This window comes from Ranitomeya variabilis, chromosome 7 (genome assembly GCF_051348905.1).
Source record: "Ranitomeya variabilis isolate aRanVar5 chromosome 7, aRanVar5.hap1, whole genome shotgun sequence".
Lineage (NCBI taxonomy): Eukaryota > Metazoa > Chordata > Amphibia > Anura > Dendrobatidae > Ranitomeya > Ranitomeya variabilis.
This window is the reverse complement of record NC_135238.1, coordinates 143888682-143910433: the sequence shown is the minus strand read 5'-3', so window position 1 is coordinate 143910433 and position 21752 is coordinate 143888682. Positions and strand designations below refer to the sequence as shown.

The following is a 21752-nucleotide window of genomic DNA, read 5'->3' as shown; positions in this document are numbered from 1 at the left end:
GTCATTATACAGTCTGGAGCATCATGTGCGGTCATTATACAGTCTGGAGCATCATGTGCGGTCATTATACAGTCTGGAGCATCATGTGCGGTCATTATACAGTCTGGAGCATCATGTGCGGTCATTATACAGTCTGGAGCATCATGTGCGGTCATTATACAGTCTGGAGCATCATGTGCGGTCATTATACAGTATGGAGCATCATTTGCGGTCATACAGTATGGAGCATCATGTGCGGTCATTATACAGTATGGAGCATCATGTGCGGTCATTATACAGTATGGAGCATCATGTGCGGTCATTATACAGTCTGGAGCATCATGTGCGGTCATTATACAGTCTGGAGCATCATGTGCGGTCATTATACAGTCTGGAGCATCATGTGCGGTCATTATACAGTATGGAGCATCATTTGCGGTCATACAGTATGGAGCATCATGTGCGGTCATTATACAGTATGGAGCATCATGTGCGGTCATTATACAGTATGGAGCATCATGTGCGGTCATTATACAGTCTGGAGCATCATGTGCGGTCATTATACAGTCTGGAGCATCATGTGCGGTCATTATACAGTATGGAGCATCATTTGCGGTCATACAGTATGGAGCATCATGTGCGGTCATTATACAGTATGGAGCATCATGTGCGGTCATTATACAGTATGGAGCATCATGTGGGGTCATTATACAGTATGGAGCATCATGTGCGGTCATTATACAGTCTGGAGCATCATGTGCGGTCATTATACAGTATGGAGCATCATTTGCGGTCATACAGTATGGAGCATCATGTGTGTTCATTATACAGTATGGAGCATCATGTGCGGCCATTATACAGTATGGAGCATCATGTGGGGTCATTATACAGTATGGAGCATCATGTGCGGTCATTATACAGTATGGAGCATCATGTGCGGTCATACAGTATGGAGCATCATGTGTGTTCATTATACAGTATGGAGCATCATGTGTGGCCATTATACAGTATGGAGCGTCATGTGTGTTCATTATACAGTATGGAGCATCATGTGTGGCCATTATACAGTATGGGGCACTGTGTGGCCATATTTTTTTGTTTATAATTATTGTATATGAAACAGTGTGATCGGCAGTGCTAAATGGGTGTGGTTGGGATGTGGATATGGGTGTGACTAATTATGAATGGGTGTGGTCAGAGGCGTGGCCTAAAATTTGCCGCGGCGCGCAAAGCGCGCCGCAAACTTTGTCCCTCTTTCCCATCTTCAAAAGTTGGGAGGTATGACTCACCTCCGCTCCGCGCTGGATGAACAGCGAGAATGAACAGCCAGGATGAGGCAGCTCGGCCACTCCCACACTGATAGCAGGGGCGCCGCGCTCTCGGCTGAGCACGGGCGCTCCCTGAGACAGTGATCAAAGAGCTAAGCACACACACTATCACTGTCAGACTAGGCTGCCTGGCTGTTGCCAATTTCAATGCTGGACAGGACAGGCTGCAGTCTAGTCTGACAGTGGTAGCAGTATAGCAAAAATGCCCACCCCCTGCCTATGGATTAGTCCTTCCCTTCCCAGCAGCCCCATTTAGCAGTCTGAGCGCGCTCAGACTCAGAGGGCAGAGGGCACTGACACACTGAACAGGTGAGGGGGTCTGAGGGATGGGATGGGTTGGGCTAGCCTTTTTTTTTGGATGGGGACCCCCACACCTGCCCCCCCCCCAACCACCCTTGGGGCATGCTGATTTGGCATGCCCCACAGCATGAAACCCGGGAGGGGGCCCAGCTGACTTACCTCATCTTTGGCAGTCTGGTGGCATCCTCACCCAGGCGAGAAGTGTTGGAAAGAGTTATGGCAGTAACTGTATACCTGGCAACCAATAATTTAGCTTTTCGAGGATCGTCAAATACATTGTTTACACCAAATAATGGACATTTCCTTGGGCTTATAGAGCTTCTTGGAAAATTTGAACCAGTAATGAGAGATCATTTAAAACGAATTACTTCCCAGGAAATCCATACACATTACTGTGGAAATTTAATTCAAAATGAAATTATCTGCTTGATGGCCTCTCAGGTGAAGAAATGTATTCTAGAAAAAGCCAAAAGATCTAAGTATTTTTCAATAATGTTGGACTGCACACAAGATGCAGGTCACACTGAACAGTTGTCATACACCTTAAGATTTGTTGATATAGATGATGATCACGTAGCAATAAAGGAACATTTTATTGGCTATCGTCCTGCTACTGATACATCTGGGGAAAGTCTCGCCAATCTCCTTTTAGAAGAGATTAGTAAATGTGACCTGGAATTAGAAAATGAACTGGCAGAAAAGCTGAATTATTCGGAAGCTATTAATGCTTTTGCAGCGGCTAAATCTAGAAGAGTCAGTTTCTCATAAATCTGCAACCTACAATTTTTAGGATCTGTTTCCAAAATAATTAATAGATATTATTTACCTACAACTTTGTTCTCACCGTTAATAATTAGCATACTTGTCCCTTTTCCCCAAGTTCTATATAAGTTAAAGGCAAATTATAATTTATTAAAAAAAGGGAAGATACAAGCCTGCTCTCTATTTATTACTCAAGCCCACAAAAATAATGTTTATTATTTTCGGTGCCGGGGGGGGGGGGGGGGGGGGAGAAATTTCCTACTCTCGCCCTGTGTCATTTTTGGGCTAGAAACTGCCCTGGTCCCGCACAAGGGGTTTGTAGGGTTCTAAAGGGAGTTCCCCTCAGCAGCTGAGGCGGGCACTGTCATTTTCCTCATCTGCCTCCAGGTCAGGGCACAAGCCTAGTATTCCTGAGCCGGGTGGCACTGGGTGGTCACGCTGCCCACAGCCCCCACTCACCCGTTCTCCCCGATGGTGTCTTTGAGCACAGCCCACGCCACCGCGTCTGCCCTCCGCTCGGGCACAGTGCTGAGTTCCCCAGTGGTCTCGTCCAGGATGACGGACACCTCCGCGCTCTGCGCCCGCCCCACAGAGGGAGCCAGGGCTGCCAGCAGCAGCAGCGAGATCCAAGCGGCCATCTCTGCTCTCTGGGATGGAAGTCCACAGTCACGTGAAGTAGTCAGTCAGCTGACACCTGCGGGGAGGAGCCTCGGATTAACCCCTACATAGTCATAGATGCGGGTCGTGGGAGCGCTAGCTGCTGCTACTACCACAGTGGGGCTTTAAATAGACCACGCCCCTTCCATGAGACTCGTGCTGTGGGTGGGGCGTGTTTGTCTCAAGAGTCTGTCGGGTCAGCTGATCAGACAGGCAGAGCGGCTTGCTGTGTGTGCGGGGACCGGCTGCTGCCTTCCTGAGGCATGTGCACAGGGGTCTGAGCCGCCATCGTGCAGGTAATGCGCCCACCTGAGCATGCAGCACAGCCGGGTGTGGGGCTTGTCACCCAGCTTTTCCAGAGCCCTGACAGGCCATGTGCCTAGTGATGTATCCGCGGTTCTCTCACACCTGATGGCACATGTACACGCCGCTAATGGAGGGAACGTGCCCCCCTGACCATGTACAGCTTGTATTGTGTGACCGCTGCGGCCAATCACTGACTGTACCAGTGATATCTTGGTCAGTGATTGGCTGCAGCAGTCACGTGCCTGTCTGGCTAAAAGCAGAATTATGAGACTGGTGAAACACCATGTAGAGGCGAGAGAGGGGTGTTTGGGGGATCAGTGGGGGGAGTATTCGCCTTTGGTAAACCAGATGCTGTATAATGCGGCGACACCGTGCTGGGTAGCTAAGTATAATACACTTGCAATCCCTTTAAGAGCCTTGTTGTGCTTGTCCCGAGCCGGCGGTGGCTGATCTTCCTGTCTGGCAGGTTGGGAATCGAGATCAGACAAGCCGATGTGACATTGTCATCTGTAGGATTGGTTTTTTTTTCTCTTGTACGCCCATTGTGTGGCGAGTGTAATCCGAGTGGTGCCACGGTGGTGAGAAATCACTCTGAACCCCCCCCCCCCCCCCACTCGCTCACAATTTGCCCCTTCATCATTCAGCCAAAAATCCCCGAGCCCTGTTAGAGGACAGTGTGACTGGTGCACCAAACGGCCACAGACCTGATCAGCCTCCTAGTAGCGCTGTGTGAACACCGCCGTACAGGCCTGTGGATGGTTCCTGCATAGACCTGGCAATGCCACTCTTGTGACCTACTTCTTCTGTATGCCTTTACCTTAAGGTTTCCTGATGAGCTGACATAACGTAATGGACATGTAGTTACTTGTGAGAGTACTCAACACCCCCCCCATCCTTGGCATATTTGGTTTGCATCAGTTCCTATAAAGAACGTGCCTACAACTGTGAACATTTGGTTTCCTTTTTATTGTGCAGCAAATAACAGGACAAAATAACTGTAAACTTCAGTGTGCATAACTATTCACCCCCCCCCCCTCTAAAGTCAGTACTTTGTTGAGTCTCCTGTTGCAGTAATTACAGCTGAAAATTTTGTTGGATAAGTCTCTGACGTTTACACATCTTGCTACTGAGATTTTTGCCCATTTCTCAAGGCAAAACTGCTCCAGCTCCTTTGAGGTAGATGGTTTCCTCTGGTGAACAGCATTCTTCAAGTCTGACCACTGATTGTCAATTGGATTAAGGTCTGGGCTTTGATTAGGCCACTCCAAAATATTTGTTTCCCCTTTTAAACCACTCAAGTGTTGCTTTGGGTCATTGTCTTGTTGGAAGATGAACCTCCGTCCCAGTCTCAAGTCACTGACAGACTGAAACACAGCTTGGCTCAAAAATATCCCTCTATTTTGTACCATCCATCTTCCCCCTCGACTCGGACCATTTTCCCTGTCCCCTCTGCCAAAAAACATCTTCACAGCATTATGCTGCCATGATGTTTCACTGTGGGGATGGTGTTCTTGGGCTGATGAACTGTGTTGGTTTGGCGCCAGACGTAGCATTTACCTTGGTGGTCAGAAAGTTTAATTTTGGTCTCATCAGACCACAGCACCTTCCTCCAGACATTTGGAGAATTTCCCACATGTCTTTTGGGAAACTCAAAACAAGCCTTACAATTTTTGTGTGTAAGTAAAGGATTTTTTCTGCCCACTCTTCCATAAAGGCCACCTCTATGGAGTGTGCAGCTTATTGTGGTCATATGGACAGATGCTCCTGTCTCTGCTTGGGAACTCTGAAGCTACTTCAGGGTTACCTTTGGTCTCTGTGCTGCCTCTCTGATTAATACCCTTCTTGCCTGGGCTCAGAGTTTTGGTGGGCGGCCACCTCTTGGCAGTTTGTCGTGTTATCAAGTTCTTTCCATTTGATGCTAATGGATTTGATGGTGCACCAGAGGTATTATCAAATATTGGGATAATCTTTTTATAACCCAACCTTGACTTGTATTTCTCAACAACCTTATCCCTGACTTGTTTTGAGATCTCCGTGGTCTTCATGGTGTTTGGTTAGTGGTGCCTCTTACTTAATGGTGTTGCAGCCTCTGTGGCCTTTCAGAAAAGGTGTGTATATACTGACAGACCATGTGACACTTAGATTACACATAGGTGGACTTACCAACACCAATCATGTCACTTAAGAAGGGAATTGTTTGCACCAGAAATTTTTCGGGGCTTCATAGGAAAATGGGTGAATACATACGCACATGCCAATTTTTAGCTATTTAATCCCTTAAATGTAATTTATGTCTATATTTTTCTCACTTTACCTACTTAGACTATTTAGTGCTGATGCATCACACACAAATCGGATTACAAAAATATTTAAGCACAGGTTGTAATGTAACAACATGGTAAACCGCCAAAGGGGTGAATACTTTTGCAAGCCACTGAACAACTACAGTAAATTATTCTTCTGGAACCATATGACATAATTTAGCCCTGTTGAGAAATACTGTGCCCTTTATATTTAATATTGTTGTGTTTGGTAATTCTGACTGCACGATTATGTGTGAAGTGCATTTATACACCAAGATGTGAGTACACCTTGTAGACCTTGGGATTGTATATTGACATCCAGACATACTAATAAATAATTCAGATAGTGAGCCTCACTGGGAACAGTATGTGGAATGTGTTGGTGCCATGTAAGTGAGTATAATAAATATTCATTAATAGGCGTTGTTTGCTACTTTAAAAGTTAATGTTAATGGGGTCGAAGATGGTGAATAGTAGTGTTTAAGATAAAAAGAAGTCTTTTTTGTGACCAGCCCTGCTTGTCCTTTCAATGCGGTGTCCCCCGCCGGTCTTGAGACATCAAAATCTGGTTGGCGTTTTTCACGTGGCCACTTCAAGCTGATCAGTAGCTACTGTTCCATTGCAGTGGTCACGTGAGACACCTGCTGGATATTACTGCAAGTAAAGTATGGGAGGATTTATTTCGTCACCTAGTTGTGCCCATTTTCATTTATGTATTTAATGGGGTTGTGGCCACCTCATTACTTATGGTTCTGTACTATATATCCTAGAGTCTAGTATGTCAGGAGTCCGTGGTTGTGTTGCTCCTCATCTGGAGCCCGGATTGCCTGTCTATGAAATGGCCACCATAGACTACCCAAGCCCATTGTTCAGTGATTGAGACTGGCACCATTTTGTCAATAGGGCACCAAGTATGTGTTCCATACACTGACTATGTAGAGCGAAATATTACTATGCACCGTGGTAAACTGCTTACAGGATGCATGTTGCCTGTTTCCAGACATTTACACTCATCATGTTTTCCTTCTCTTTCTAGTGTTCTCCTTTCATCTCTCAGAAAACCCCAGCATCTGACAGTCGTAAGTCTCTGCAAACATGAACGAGTGAATATATTCGGTTTAATCGATCAGCATAAAATAACTTCCCATTGAAAAGTTGACCATAAAGTCCCAGATCTTTGATTTAAGGGCCCTTCAGCAGGGTAAACGCCCTTGAATGCTCAACTGACTATTCCAAACTTTCCGACATATTTACTGTAACCTGGGAGAAGCAGCCAATAATTATTTTCTGAGTACCGTACTTCTTCTATGCCTAGGAGTGTGACACTCGAATCCAAGCCGATTTATTGGACACATGGCTTTAAAACATTTAGTTAGTGAAATCCTTATGATTAGCTAGGTGTGGTAGGACGCAGTGTTTCTAATTGCATAAGTTGGACCGGACCCGTGCGGTGTTGTGACATGTCTACTGACTTGCCCTGGCAATTAGTTACGGTAATTACTTTTAATTAAAAAATCCCTACATGGATGTCTCCCTTAAAATACATTACATGGCCATCTGTGGGACACTTGGCTCTGTATAAACCTCCTTAGCTTGTTTTGAAACCCTCAGACCCAGAAATGTTACTTCTAATTATAATAAATAAGTCTATGAAATGCAATGTCTCACACCAAAAATGCACAATGTTACCTGTATTACATACCTTAATGTGGTGTCTGGAGATGCTGGAGGATTACACACCCAGGAGACTTGGCTGCTTTCTCTATGGGGTCTGTAGGACCACTTATCCTGCTGCACCTTGTTTAAATCCAATTTACTCAGATTCCAATGTGCATTGGGATTTTTTTCATAAACCCTATGTTGAGTATTGTTGTTGAAACCACAAACCTGTGGCAAAGTGTCCGGTCCAGGATTTAACTAGCAATGCTGTAAGTTAGATGTATTAAGCATTGGCCCATGGCTCTTGCTATGCCTGGAATGTCGATTATACACTTGTACTTGAGAGGTAGCTCTTCAAGAAGCGGCCATTCCTACCAGCACTTGTTACTGACCTGATTATTGAGAACTGCACCAAATAACAAGCACAGACATCCATTTCCTACAGTTCAGAAAGAAATGTTATGTTATGACAACTTGAAAGTCAATTCGTTCTTGGAATTTCCATTGTCTGAGAGATTGTTAGCATACGGAAAAAGAAACTTCCTTTCCTAAAGTTGATTGCAACTAGTTGTAAATCCAGTTCCCATGGTGTAAAAGTTCGCCTGCATAAAACCTGAGTTTTATAGTGCCCGCAAAGTGCATGAGCTTTGAAGGAATCTCATGAACATGTTGCGAAATAAATCCTCAGCATAAATTGACAGGAGCTGCAGGTTTGGGATTCCCCCCATTAAATCTATTTGGGCTGCGGATGTAGGTGCGAGCTTCTCACTGCCATGCAAAGGGTGATGTGCTTCTTACTTGCGCCTTTTTAAAAGTGATGGTCACAGTGGAAATATAGATGCGGGAGGTCTACAATAAGTGCGTTCTGTGGGAACCGTCATTAGCAAAGTACATCACGGCTCAGAATAGCCTCTGGCCCTCACAAAACACTTAAGTGTCCTTCACTATCACAGGCCTCACTGACCAGCAGCCCAAACAATCCCTATCCATATAATATCTCATGGCGGAGGTGACGCCCAGACAGGTCACCAGTGCAGGTTTCCTTCTAGACCATGAGTGGTGGCCGCAGTCACTTAACCACGTAAGTAATTGTATTTACCTGCTTTGTCGATTTTTAACAAATCCTAGTCACCTCCGTATTGTCCACCACTAGTGTTGACACTGAGGACTTAATATTACTCTATATCATGCACTGGATGCTCCTGAACATCAGTTAGTAAACCAATCTGATATTACAACCTTGATCTGTAAAGCCATTTACTTGCTCAATACTCTGCACTTAATGACTGTTTTCCTGCATAGTGGTGTGACCGGAGTGTAAAGAGCGGCTGCTATATCTGCATGTCCCCTTTCTGTGGTACGGTTAGTATCTCAGCCGCGGCTCTAGAAGCATGCTGAGCCCCTAGGGGTGTGCGCTTTGCAAATCATGCAACAGGGAACTATTTGATAATAGTAGATCTAAAATTTCAAGATGAGGAGGAACGCAAACAGTAAAATGACTTAATTGCTACGTACCAGCCTAATTGATAGTTAATACTGGCTTCTTTTGTTAGGTATACTATGAGACTTGTATTTCTTGCTACTATGAATCGCCTTTGTTATGGTTATTAGTGTAGAACATCCTCTGCATTCAATGCACCATTTGTCTTTACTTAGCTCCAAATTACCATAAAATTTGGCGTAGGAAGCATAAAATTATGCCTTGGGGTTGTTGGACGGAAACAGCAATTGGAAACTAACCAGTTTTTTTTTTTTCTGTGACTAATCTTTTTGCTTTATAGAACTTTGACCACAACACCTATCGACCGACAAAAGTTTGCTAGGTGCTGCCGCTACACCGCAGTGAAATACCAGTGTATGGGCTCCCCCCTCACACCCTCCAGAGTACTGTCCCCAAAACCCAGGTCTGTTAGGCTGGGTGCCCACGATCCGGAACTAGCAGCACTTTGGATGCAGTGTGTGCTCATTGCTTTCTGTTGAATGCAGGTAAATCCGCACGTTTTCACTGAACTGTGCAGATTTACCGCATCCAATAAATTCTAATGGTGAAATTTCTGTTGCAAAGACTAGCTTCTCCAAGAGAAATTCACATGCTGCAGTCTGGAAAGACGTCCCACATGTCAGTCTCCGTGGGTGATCCACAGGCGACTATGAACGATAGAAATCCCATCCACTATGCTGTAACATCTGGCTGCGGCAGGTTTGTTCGTGGCTCATAGCCTTAGACTACTTGAGGCTTGCTGTTTGCAGTACTTATGTTGTAATGAGACCTATCCCACCATTCACTTGAATTGAACTATGATTTATCAGACACGACAGGTGCCAAAGTTGCTGTATGGCCCCAGCCCAATTGTATGTATGAATAACCCGTAGAGGGTGTATGTATGTAATATAAATTCGGAAAACATTAAAACTTCTTACAAGCTAGTAAATGCTGTGATGAAACCATAATGATGAGGAAGAACCTCTGGTACTGACGTGGTTCACACTAGATGGCTGACTCATCAAGCCCAACTTGTTGCTCTGTTGGACAGGGCAACAACCCCCCAATCACCACCACCCCAGTTTGAATTTTAGATTACAGCAAAAATAGGGTAATTAACTATGAGGCCAGAATACAATTGCAGAGCTTTATATAGACAACAAAATATAATTAAGGCATAATATACATATTAAAAGAGAAAAACGGGTGAGGCAATTGGTGAGTGAACCAGGACCATAAATTATAAAAAGAGGTAATGTACATACCATATACAGATATCAACAAAAAATTCCCTGCAATGTTATATTAAACAAAAAAAGACATGCATGTCTATGTATCTCAAGAAGACTGAAGGCTGTTATATGGCTATTGAAGATGTACAAGAAATATCCCATATTCTAGTCATAGTGTAGACATAACCCCGTTTAACATGACCTAATGTATGACCTACATGTACACCCTGGCAGGTAATACTAACTACAATAAGATAGAAAGCTGACATTTGTTTATACTTACCAAGGTAATCCCAAGTACTTGAGCATTTATGCTATATATACATATACATCTATATAGTGAATACGTGCATTTGATATGTCAAGACTATAGAGATGGGGTTGGCCAACTCTGGCGCTTTGCCCAGCTCTTCCCACCTGCCTTATGGCGGTGGCAAGTAGTGTACATATTTGTGGGGTCGATGTCACCTTTGTATTTGGTGACATCAAGCTCACAGCTCCGTAATGGAGAGACTTCTATAAGATGCTTGTCCTTTAATAAAACTATAGTTATATTGTAAATTAACAAAAAGCCAAAATAAAGTCTTTTTATTTTTAAATAAGGTGGGTGATTATCCCCTTTTCCACTGAAGCCATGGTCTCCTGTAAAAAAAACAAAAAAACAAAACCATGTCCCTCAACTGTCCATTGTTCTGTCCCACGCTATAATCCTTGTCCAGGGATAAGCAGTTTTTAACCTAGAGGTACCAAGATTCGACTGTCCAGGCTGAAAACCACTGGGAAATGGGTTGCTGCGAGCTCAGTGTGTGACTAGCGGAGACATCATCGAGGTTACCGCAGGTTACTGAGGCTGAATTCCAAGCCAAGCCCCTGAACTGCGGTGACCTTGGCAAGATCACAGCTAGCAGAGTGAGAAAAAGTCTGACAGTGCAGCGCTGAGCTTTAAGATTTCACCAGGAGAAATGAGGAATTCCTCACAATGTACTGTGGTGAACTCACCACTGCACCGTGAGACTTTCTCACACTGCTAGCGGTGATGTTTCCAAGGTCCCCGCAGTTCAGGGGCCCGGCTTGGAATGCAGCCTCAGTAACCTCTGACGTCTACGCTGGTCACTTAAACTGAGCTTGCAGCAGTTCATTCCCCAGTGGTTCTGCGTCTGGACCAGGGCCTGACTGGCCATCTGGCAATTCTGGCAAATGCCAGAAGGGCCTGTCTGGTCATGAGCTGTTTTGTCTGCTACATTGTTAACAGAATCAAGACACCCATACTGTGAGTTGTGATGGAACTCAAAGTTACTGACTCCGTCACTTACCCCAGCTGGCCACGGGAATCATTACAAATACTGGTCTGATAGTAAATCTTCCTTTCCTCCATCCATAGGCATCTGTTAGTAGCATCAGGTGTAGGCTGATAGGAGTAGTAGTCCCATTAGCTGATGCCAGTGACCATAGGTAAACTTTTTACTTCAGACTGCAGCCGTATGCTCACGCACAGTGTCAGACCGCAGCTGTCTGACCGGCGGTAATGATTTTTGTCGCCGATCAGAGGCAGTTTTTGCCGTGCTGTCATGTACATGACAGCGTGGTAAACACTGGATGTTTGACATCCCCCATTCCCCCGGGTTTGGTTGCTGTTCTTCTACCCAAATTTGTCTTAACTGTTTGGTCGAACCTGCTAGCCCAAAATACATCCATGGGTCCGCCCATCTCTAATCATGACAAACAAAAGGGTTGCATTGAGATTATACTCTTATCTTCAGGTTTATATGAGAGGGCCTATCTTTGCCTTAAATTCACTTATCTTGTCACTAACCTATGCACCAATATCTTATGCATACCCCTATGTGCCTCATTACCTAATGTTATCCATGTGTTTAGTCAGTTGCTGACATATGTTCATACTTAGGGTACTGTCACACAGTGGCACTTTGATCGCTACGACGGTACGATCTGTGATGTTCCAGCGATATCCATACGATATCGCTGTGTCTGACACGCAGCAGCGATCAGGGACCCTGCTGAGAATCGTACGTCGTAGCAGATGTTTGGAACTTTATTTCGTCGCTGGATCTCCCGCTGTCATCGCTGGATCGTTGTGTGTGACAGCGATCCAGTGATGCGTTTGCTTGTAACCAGGGTAAACATCGGTTACTAAGCGCAGGGCCGCGCTTAGTAACCCGATGTTTACCCTGGTTACCAGCGTAAAGGTTAAAAAAAACCAAAAAAAAACCGTACATACTCACATTCCGGTGTCCGTCAGGTCCCTTGCTGTCTGCTTCCCGCTCTGACTGACTCCCGGCCGTAAGGCAGTACAGAGCACAGCGGTGACATCACCGCTGTGATCTGCTTTCACTTTACGGCGGCACTCAGTCAGAGCGGGAAGCAGACGGCAAGGGACCTGAAGGACACCGGAATGTGAGTATGTACGTTTTTTTTTTTTTTTTACTTTTACGCTGGTAACCAGGGTAAACATCGGGTTACTAAGCGCGGCCCTGGTTACCCGGGGCCTTCGCCATCGTTGGTCGCTGGAGAGCGGTCTGTGTGACAGCTCTCCAGCGACCATACAACGGCTTTCCAACGATCACGGCCAGGTCGTATCGCTGGTCGTGATCGTTGGAAAGTTGCAGAGTGTGACAGTACCCTTACAATCTGATGTTAATTAGTATTACCTGCTAGGGTGTACATATAGGTCGATTGTCACTTTAAGGGTATGTGCACACGTTCAGGAATTTTCGCGTTTTTTGTGAGTTTTTTTCGCGATAAAAACGCTTAGATAGGATGCATATCATTTAGAATGCATTCCGCAATTTTTGTGCACATGACGCGTTTTTTTCCGCAAAAAAAAACACATTGCGGGAAAAGAAGCATCATATTCATTCTTTTTGCGGATTTCCAATTGTTTTGGATTGTCAGGGAAAAAACGCAAAAAATCCGCAAAAAAAACGCATGCAGAATTCCTGCGGAAAACCTCAGGTTTATCTCAGGAAAACTCTGCATGCATTCCAGACGTGTGCACATACCCTCAATGTGATTCTGTGTACACTATGACTACTATATGGGATATGTATACTTTTTGATGTTATATTTCTTATCTTTAACAGCTCTAGCCATGTATAACAGCTAAATTATTCCTGTACATGTAATATTTATTAATAACAAAATTAGGCAACATATTAAATACAAGCGGGGGGGGGAAAGGAAGAGAGACTGAGCACTAAATAGTGCAAGCAAACCCCCCACCGAGAAAGGAAACCAACTCCATAGCAATTGTTGATACCAGGAGAAAAATAGGAGCATGCAGGTATATTTAATTAAAAAATAGGCTTTATTAGTAAGTATATGATTAACACGCTTAATAGCACAGTACAAAATACACACAAAGCACACATGAGTACATAAGTTAAGCAAGGATGTGTTTTAAAAGAAGAAAGTGGGTACCCTCACGGTGTATACATGCCAGATAACTGAATAGTGCATAGCTATGCTGCACACGGGCAGCTGCTGCAAACACCCATATTAGTATACCGGTGAGGCGGATGCCAAGTGGCATGGAAATAAGACACTAGAGCGGCAGCGCTTACCCGTGGGAGACACTTAGGCAGGATGCACCGGTTGAGGTCCACAGGACGCGACCCCCGACGCGCGTTTCGCCCGCACACAGGAGGGCTTTTTCAAGGGGAGGTGATAAGGAAGACATTGGCGGTCTTTATATAATGCCAGTAATGAAGCATATGGTTAAACGTCTGGTAAGTGTGAGCGGATGGTTCCGGGTTCATCGGCGCATGCGCGCGCGATGGGCCAGTCCGGCGTGACGCGGTCTGTGACGCCGGGACTGGCCCATCGCGCGCGCATGCGCCGATGAACCCGGAAGCAGCGTTTTGCATCTTCTAACATTACCAAATTGTCAGTCAAGGTGCCTTACCTAAAGGCGGCACTTCCTTTTCTTCCTTTTACATTTTACATAACTGCTATATTACGGTTTCCTCAGTCCCTCCTAATATTCATTTATACCTCATTTAATGTAACAAATCTGTCACAAGAAGAAGCTCCATCTATGAGGCAGGCCCTGTATTTGTTACCTTTGCAGCTAGGAGACGCACATGATGGGGCTCAGTCTTGTGGTTTCTTGCCCACTGACAGTATTTGGCAGTGACACACTGAATGAGATGTGAATTCCTTTAGAATGTGACTTTTACTTCCTCCTCTGTCTCACATGACTCTGCTTCAGGAAAGTGATATATATGTTCTGCCGAGTTCAGGAAGAAGGTTGTGTAGACAGTGGTGTGCTGTGACAGCAGAGGACTGACATGTGCGGCCACAATGTAAAGGGATTTCTTTCGATCTAAACCTTTACTACTTTGTTCTGTTTTGTTCTTCTAACCGCCTAGCATGCCCCTGACTATCTCACAATGGCTCATGACATCAAGTCAAGAAGTCGTCAACTTCCCGCTGCACTGGAACCTTCCAACTCCCGACCGACATGGGAACTACACCGCGGAGGAAGCAGATGTGAGTACAAATCTTGCCTGTGTAACACCGCTTTTCTACTTCCTTCTGATCTACATCTTAATGTCTGATAAGTTTCAATATTCCAGTGCACTGATGGTTTTCCAAAATCAATTAAAGGTTCTTTATTTTTTGTTTTTTAATGTTACTTTAGCACCAAAAATAGTTAAACCGATTTTACAGGGCATTTACAGTTATATGGATTTTCTGTATTCCAACAGGTTTTTGGTTCAGAGATCTCAAATTTTGTATAAAGCAATAGAACTTCCTTACGTTATTCCTCATTACTCAAGATTTCCCAAGATGAACGGCATTTAAAGTGGGGCCACCATTTGTGTTTGGGGACAGGGGCTTCCTGAACATAACCCCAACCCTTTTGTTCTTGGGGGAGTTAAAGCACCGTCGGGCACCGGCAGAAGTTTTCTCCTTCATCATCACACGAGAATGGTTGTGCTGCCAGAAGTCTTGTGTACATGACATGGTCACTGTTTTGTACATATAGCACAACCTTTTGTCATAAATCAATCAGAAATCTTGTTCCCTGTTTTAGAGCAGATATACATAAACTCTCTACCCTGTCCTTGACACATGAGGTTTTTATATAGATTGGAGTTCTGTAAAATATATACTGCAATTTTGTTGCAATTTTTCATCTGTGAAATGACTGATTATGTGATGTCTTCCATGCAGTGCCAGGCCGTGGGGACACTAAATGTTTCCCTTCGCTGCGAGTTTGTCAGGAACACCTCCGATTGCGGTGACAATGATGGCTACGTTAGATACCTGGATGTGGCGTTCTGCAACTTTCCTCCCCAGCTGTTTCCCTTGGCCATCTTCCTATATGTGAGTATGTTTATATGCTTCTAATAGCTGAAGGGTTGTTGTGTCATTTCTATATCACTGCTTCTCCATTATAGAAGTGGCATATAGGCCCCCCCAATTGTCGGAGAACCTAGATGGGCCGGAAAACAGCAGTTATATACGGCCTCTATCTAATCTAAGAATCAGTAATGCTGACTCTTCTATTGGATGATCACATACTCATTGGGCGACTGCCTGGCATAGCAGACATATATCATCTCTGCCAGTGACTTGGGGCACTATTAGGGCACTGTTTTCCGAGTTTACATTTAAAAACCAAAAAGTCTTACAGCAGAGGAGGGGGTAGATAAATGAAAAGTTATGGCTGCTGAAATGAAAAGACAAAAACCTATTCAACAATTTAACATTTAAGGGGGTTAAAGAAAATATTTTGCAGATCAAGGGATGATGAATTTAGGGAGGAAAGTACAGTATTTTAAGGTGTTCAGCTTTGATGCTAGAGTACAGAGATGTCTTCGGCAGTCTCATAGACTTTGGAGCAGCAGTTGTTCGAGGAGGGGGCAGGTGTGTCATAGGGTCCCCATTCTGGCAACATGAGAATACTAGCTGATCTAGCAGTTGTCACCTAAAAACCTCATCAACACTGCTTAAAGGGGTTGTCCGCTGATCAGTGTATCCCCCTTCTGAAATATCACCTATGCTTGCCTGCTGTGTGGGCGCTATTCCAGCTGTCACCGATGCCTACAGCCAACCAGCGCCAGCTTCACGCTTTCTTCCCTTGGACATATAAGACATCCAGAGGAGGTGAGGGCATCAAGGAACTGTGCTTTGGATGACTAGTCAGAGGCCAGTCCACAATGTTTGTTCCCTGCCCCACTTCCCTAGACTGACACGTCTTATTTCCTATGTTCTTGTGAGCATGTCTAGGGGAGCATGTTGGGCAGAAGCCACTAGGGACTTGATGCGGACTAGTCACCTGAGATGCACAGTCTGAAGCCGGATATTTCAAAGTGTTTTCTGTGAAACTCCACAGCCAGGGTCTGATTCATGCTGCATAGTTCGGGCAGCAAAAGTCTGTCAGGTTCCTTTTAACTTGAATATGTCCTCTGTTCTAAATTCTTGCTTTTTATGGGGGCACAAGTTGTTTTTTTTTTAATTTATTTATTTATTTTTTTATTTTGCATCCATGTATTAAACCAAATTATTTTTCTGAATAAAAGTCTAGGCATGAAGACTCCACAGATGGAGATGTGCGTAGATCATGGTATACTGTACCTCAATCTTTTAAGAGGGGAAAAATAAACCTATCTATTTTTCAAGCCATTTTTCAACTGTGTGCAACCTGAAAGTCTCGCTGTCTTTTGCAGTAGTTCCGTAGAACATTGTGGAAAATGTAATATCTGATAACTTACAATTACAGCACCTGCTTGGATGTTGTTTTCGAACTTGGATATACTCCAAAAGTAAAAAAAACAAAAACGGGGGTAAAATGTAAATGATGCTTTAGCTCTAGATGTGAAATAAGAGTTACTGTAATAGGCTCCCTAACATTATGGCCTCCTGGGGTGGTGTGCCTGCAAAATAAAGCCGTATTGTTGGCTCCTTGGTTCTGATTCACAGGTTGAGTTTTCCTCTAAGACTACGTTCCCAAGATGAGCATTTCAGTCTTTATTACGTTTCGGCACCTATCGGCTAAATTGCGTTACTTGAGTTTTTATATGCTTTTTTCCTCATGTATTTTGATGCTGCAGTTTTAGCTTTTTGGTTTGTCATATTTTAAATATAGCTGGTTTGTTTTTTTGCTACTTCCTGGTATTTGGCTTTGACAAATGAAGGTCATATTTGGATTGCACGTGTTATTAGAGCGTTTCCACACCAAGAACGCACTAGACACACACACATCTAACAAACAGGCAATCTCCATGTGTTGCGGCTGTTGAATAGGTGCGAGACATGCAGCTGCGGGGACTCAATCATAGTATTTGAGCACAACGAAGTCACTCGGTTAGCGTCCGAGCACATTCGCTCATCACCACTGGTCTACCTATGCAGTGTGCTTTAAAAAAAAAAAAAAAAATGGACATGAGGTTTCTATGAATCCCATTCACTTCCCTGGAACTGTAAGATGCTGAATGTTTAATATATGCAGCGTCAAATTCAATGTTGAAACGTAAACTGAAAGTACTGTATTGTATTGCCACAGTGTATATAATGATGCACATTTTATGTAATAGTACAGTATGTATATCTATAATATCATGATGTCTTTACATGCGTCAGATTTGGTGCAGGAAGAACCAGAAAAAGTGGAGTTTAGTAATCTTTCATGATTAAGCTTCTGGACTAATGTTTTTCTTGTGTATTAGACCTCTTAAGCAGAAAATAAATATTTTTGTCCTGTATTAATTAACAGGCCCTCTGGCTCCTCTACCTCTTCATAATTCTTGCAGTGACTGCAGAGAAGTTGTAAGTATACTGCCTATCTGTCCTCTCCTACGATAACGTTTACTGATATTGCTAACAGTACTTTACAATCCGTAAAAGCAGAACACATTCTTTCTTTTGTCACCTTTGAGGTTAATAGCCCACGACAAGACAAAAGGGAAGCAGATTCTGCCCATAAGAGCTTTAGGATCTAAACCAGCCAAGTTTGCCTCTCGCAGTTTAGGATCAACGTTTCTTTTTGGCACCCTACTATAGTTCTTTTGCTTTTTTTTTTTTTTTCCCCTTATTCAGCTGCACTAGTGTCCCCCCCCCCACAGTAGTGACAGTAACCACAGAAAATTACATATTGCACTTGCTTCAAGACAAGGCTTTCATACAAGACTGTCCTGCAGTGTATTCGCGGTCATTGTGCTGATGGCAGTACAGGCTGGCAAGAAGAGAGGTATAACCTCCTATGTACTCCTGGTATGGCTGGCAAAACATAGTACTGTGTGTGACTGACTGTAAATTGCTGTGATGAGATGGATGTAGGACAAATGACTTTTTTTGAAACTAAAGATTCACTTTTCAGAAACCATATAAGTGTTATGCAGGTATGTGTTTTCTTCACATGCTCACATCTTTACGTAACATGGCATGCTTATCTTTACTCCATTGTCTGATTTTAAGGTTATGTGAAAAAAGGTTTTTGACGATATTTCTATAGCGCCGACATATTCCACAGCACTTTACATTATAGAGGGGATTAGTACAGACAATAGACATTACAGCATAACCATAATCACATAGATCAAAACTGATACCAAGAAGAGTGAGGGCCCTGCTCGCAAGCTTACAATCTAAAAGGGGAGACACGAGAGGTGGATGGTAACAATTGCTTTAGTTATTTGGACCAGCCATAGTTTAAGGCTCGGGTGTTCATGTAAAGCTGCATGAACCAGTTAACAGCCTAAGTATGTAACAGTACAGACACAGAGGGCTATTAACTGCATAAAGTGTATGAGAACATGATACGAGGAACCTGATTATGGTTTAAGTTTTTTTTTTTTGTTTTTTTTTGAATGGGCCACACAGGGATAGTTGGCTTAATGAGTTGATGCGGTAGGCCAGTCTGAACAAATGCATTTTTAGGGCACGCTTAAAACTGAGGGCATTGGGGATTAATCGTTTTAACCTGGGTAGTGCATTCCAAAGAGATGGCGCAGCACGTGAAAAATCTTGGAGACTGGAGTGGGAGGTTCTGGTTATTGAGGATGCTAACCTGAGGTCATTAGCGGAGCAGAGGGCACGGGTAGGGTGGAAGACTGAGACCAGGGAGGAGATGTAGGGTGATGCTGAGCCATGAAGTGCTTTGTGGGTGAGAGTGATAAGTTTGTACTGGATTCTGGAGTGGATGGGTAACCAGTGTAATGACTGGCACAAGGTAGAGGCATCGGTGTAACGATTGGTGAGGAATATTTAAAGGGATTGTCCAGTCTGTGACTGCAGACTTCTCAATCCTTACAGCATGTGTACTGCATACTGTCAGGATTTTATCACCAGGGAGATCGGGTGGTCACATGACCATAAGTATGCGGTTTGGTTACTTCTGGCCACACTTCAACTTGACTTGCTCATCCTCCCTCAATTTGCTTGAGCACAAACTATCAGCACATGAACACTTTTTTTGCAAGTCCCACACTTGTGGTTAAGCAACCGTCCGCTCTCGCCATCCTCAAATGATTGATTTTTTTATTTTTATTTTTTAAAAAAAAACACTCGGAGCATGATGGCGAACCTTATGTTAATGGTGTGAGTAGTCTGAGAATAGATGGTTACTCAACTACTTCAATTGAAACCCTCTTACCAGGGATGGGCAATTACATTTTCCATTTTCCAGAGGGCCCACATGAGACTGACTTTTACAGAGAACCAAACTAACACTTTAATATTGAGCTAAACTGATTCCATAGTATTTTTATTACCTTATCGCAGATTATTGAGCCGGTCAAAACTATGTAACTTACTAATATTTATAAAAAGCAGTAAACCATTCTACTCCTGTTATTCGAGCCCTTGTACTGTGATCAACAGCCCCCCCCCCCAAAAAAAAAAAAACCAAACAAAAAAAAACTAACAGTATGACCCCACAGCTCCCACACAGTAGAATGGTCCCCCAGCTCGTCATGGCACTAATATACCTACAAAAAAATCGTTCAAAATTAGGTTGACGGATTATTCCAACTGTAGTAAGTTGCTGTCCCCTATGCACAGGATCCCAGCAATCCCAGGCCTTGTGAACAGATCTCTGAACCTTGACTGTAGTGGAGGTGTGATCTCACAAGCTCTATAGCACAGAATAATTGTTCAAACCAAGTACAAGCGCTCTGTTCTTCACAGCGGGGACCATTGTTTCGATACACCTTCCCACATTCTTGGTTTCATCTATCTCCACTCTGCTCTGGCCCTATGGAGCCAGACGTGTCAATCAAGGGGGGATCAATCAATTAACTACACCTTCCCACTGCTTGGGAAAGGGACAGTGGAGATGGTGGGACAACAAGCAGTGGGAAGGTTTATTTAATTGATTGGGCCACTTTTCGATTGACACATCTTCATAGGGCCAGAGAAGGGTGGAGATGGATGGAAAGCAAGAATGTGGGAAGGTGTATATAAATGATTGTCATTGCTGTGAAGCACCAAGCGCCAGTACTTAGTGTGAACAGTCATTCTGTGCGGACGGTCCCTTTTAAAAGCACTGTGCGCCTTCTACATTAGCCACCACTGATAGAGGCAGTGGTAATCTAGGTAAGTCACAATAAAATACCTCTGTTATTGATATTTTTAATAAGATTTAAATTGCTAAGTTGGCTTGTTTTGTCTTTCGGGTGCTTTGCAATTTCACCTGAAGCTCTGTAGTATTTGAAGTAATGAACATGTAATTCTTCGCAGGTATCTTTTTTTTTTTTTTTTTTTTTAAGAAGAAAAAAACCTTCTAAACTGTAATTCTGGGGGGTGCCAAAAGTTTCAAGTTTATGGCATTAAAAGGGTTATTCCCATCTCAAAGATCCTATCCCAATATGTAATAGATGTAGTAATATTAGCAAACGCCTTAAATTAGAAATGTAGTATAGTTTTTCTGACACAAAATGTCTCTTTTCTCATGTGCAGGCATTGTAGGACCTTAGGTATCCATCCATGGTTATGACCACTAGCAACTAGCTGTCAGTTGTTGTGTTTTTTTTGTTTGTTTTTTTTCCCAATAGTTGCAACCACGGATACCTAAGGTCCTACAATGCCCTGCACATGACTGAAGCAAATCAGAAACACTATGCTATATATCTAATTGGAGGGATTTGCTAATATTATACCCACTACATTTTGGGAATGGATCTTGGAGAAGGGACTACTCCTTAAGTCCTAGTCAGCTGTTGCTAGTGTGTGTGTGTGATATACACCATAAAAATTTAATACACAATTATAAATATAAAATGGTTATGTTGTTCTTGAGTAATTTATAATGTATTTTTTTCCCCAGCTTTTGTCCGAATTTGTCTGCAATCTCTCAAACGCTCAGGCTATCACATAATGTAGCTGTATCCTTTTTTTAGAAAGGTGTTTGGTATATAAGTGTAAATGGGAAAACTGCATCCTTTAGGATGGAATGTACCTTTCAGAGTTGGAAATCAGAGTTTGGACACAACCACACAGCTGCTGTTGCTTTTTTCCTGCCCTCCCTGGGGATCAAGCAAGTGTGACTGGCAATGTGTATGTACATATAACAGATCCCGACACTACATAATCACATGGATATTCAAGTACAGGGAAAAAGTGTGTATCATACATACATACATACATACATACATACATACATACATACATACATACATACATACATACATACATACATACATACATACATACATACATACATACATACCAGGGCTGTGCAGTCAGTATAAAATGGACCGACTCCTAAAATATGTAATAA

The 21752-nt window shown here is 43.4% G+C and overlaps 1 protein-coding gene across 1 annotated transcript; it reads left to right on the top strand.

The window, feature by feature from the left end:
* The first annotated feature begins 3184 nt into the window (after positions 1–3184).
* On the top strand, positions 3185–21520 carry LOC143785639 (mitochondrial sodium/calcium exchanger protein-like). Its single transcript, XM_077274676.1, has 6 exons — positions 3185–3322; positions 6672–6714; positions 14398–14518; positions 15206–15358; positions 17751–17803; positions 21300–21520. Exons 3-6 carry the CDS (start codon positions 14399–14401, stop codon positions 21370–21372), a joined length of 399 nt encoding a protein of 132 aa, XP_077130791.1. The 5' UTR covers positions 3185–3322; positions 6672–6714; position 14398; the 3' UTR covers positions 21373–21520.
* Positions 21521–21752: the final 232 nt, after the last annotated feature.

What these genes read in the sequence shown, in the direction of transcription:
- LOC143785639 (XM_077274676.1), top strand. Translation starts at nt 14,399, where the DNA reads ATGCCCCTGACTATCTCACAATGGCTCATGACATCAAGTCAAGAAGTC. An exon ending in CCTTGGCCATCTTCCTATAT is followed by an intron (nt 15,359 to 17,750) that starts GTGAGTATGTTT and finishes ATTAATTAACAG; the next exon opens with GCCCTCTGGCTCCTCTACCT. An exon ending in GCAGTGACTGCAGAGAAGTT is followed by an intron (nt 17,804 to 21,299) that starts GTAAGTATACTG and finishes TTTTTTCCCCAG; the next exon opens with CTTTTGTCCGAATTTGTCTG.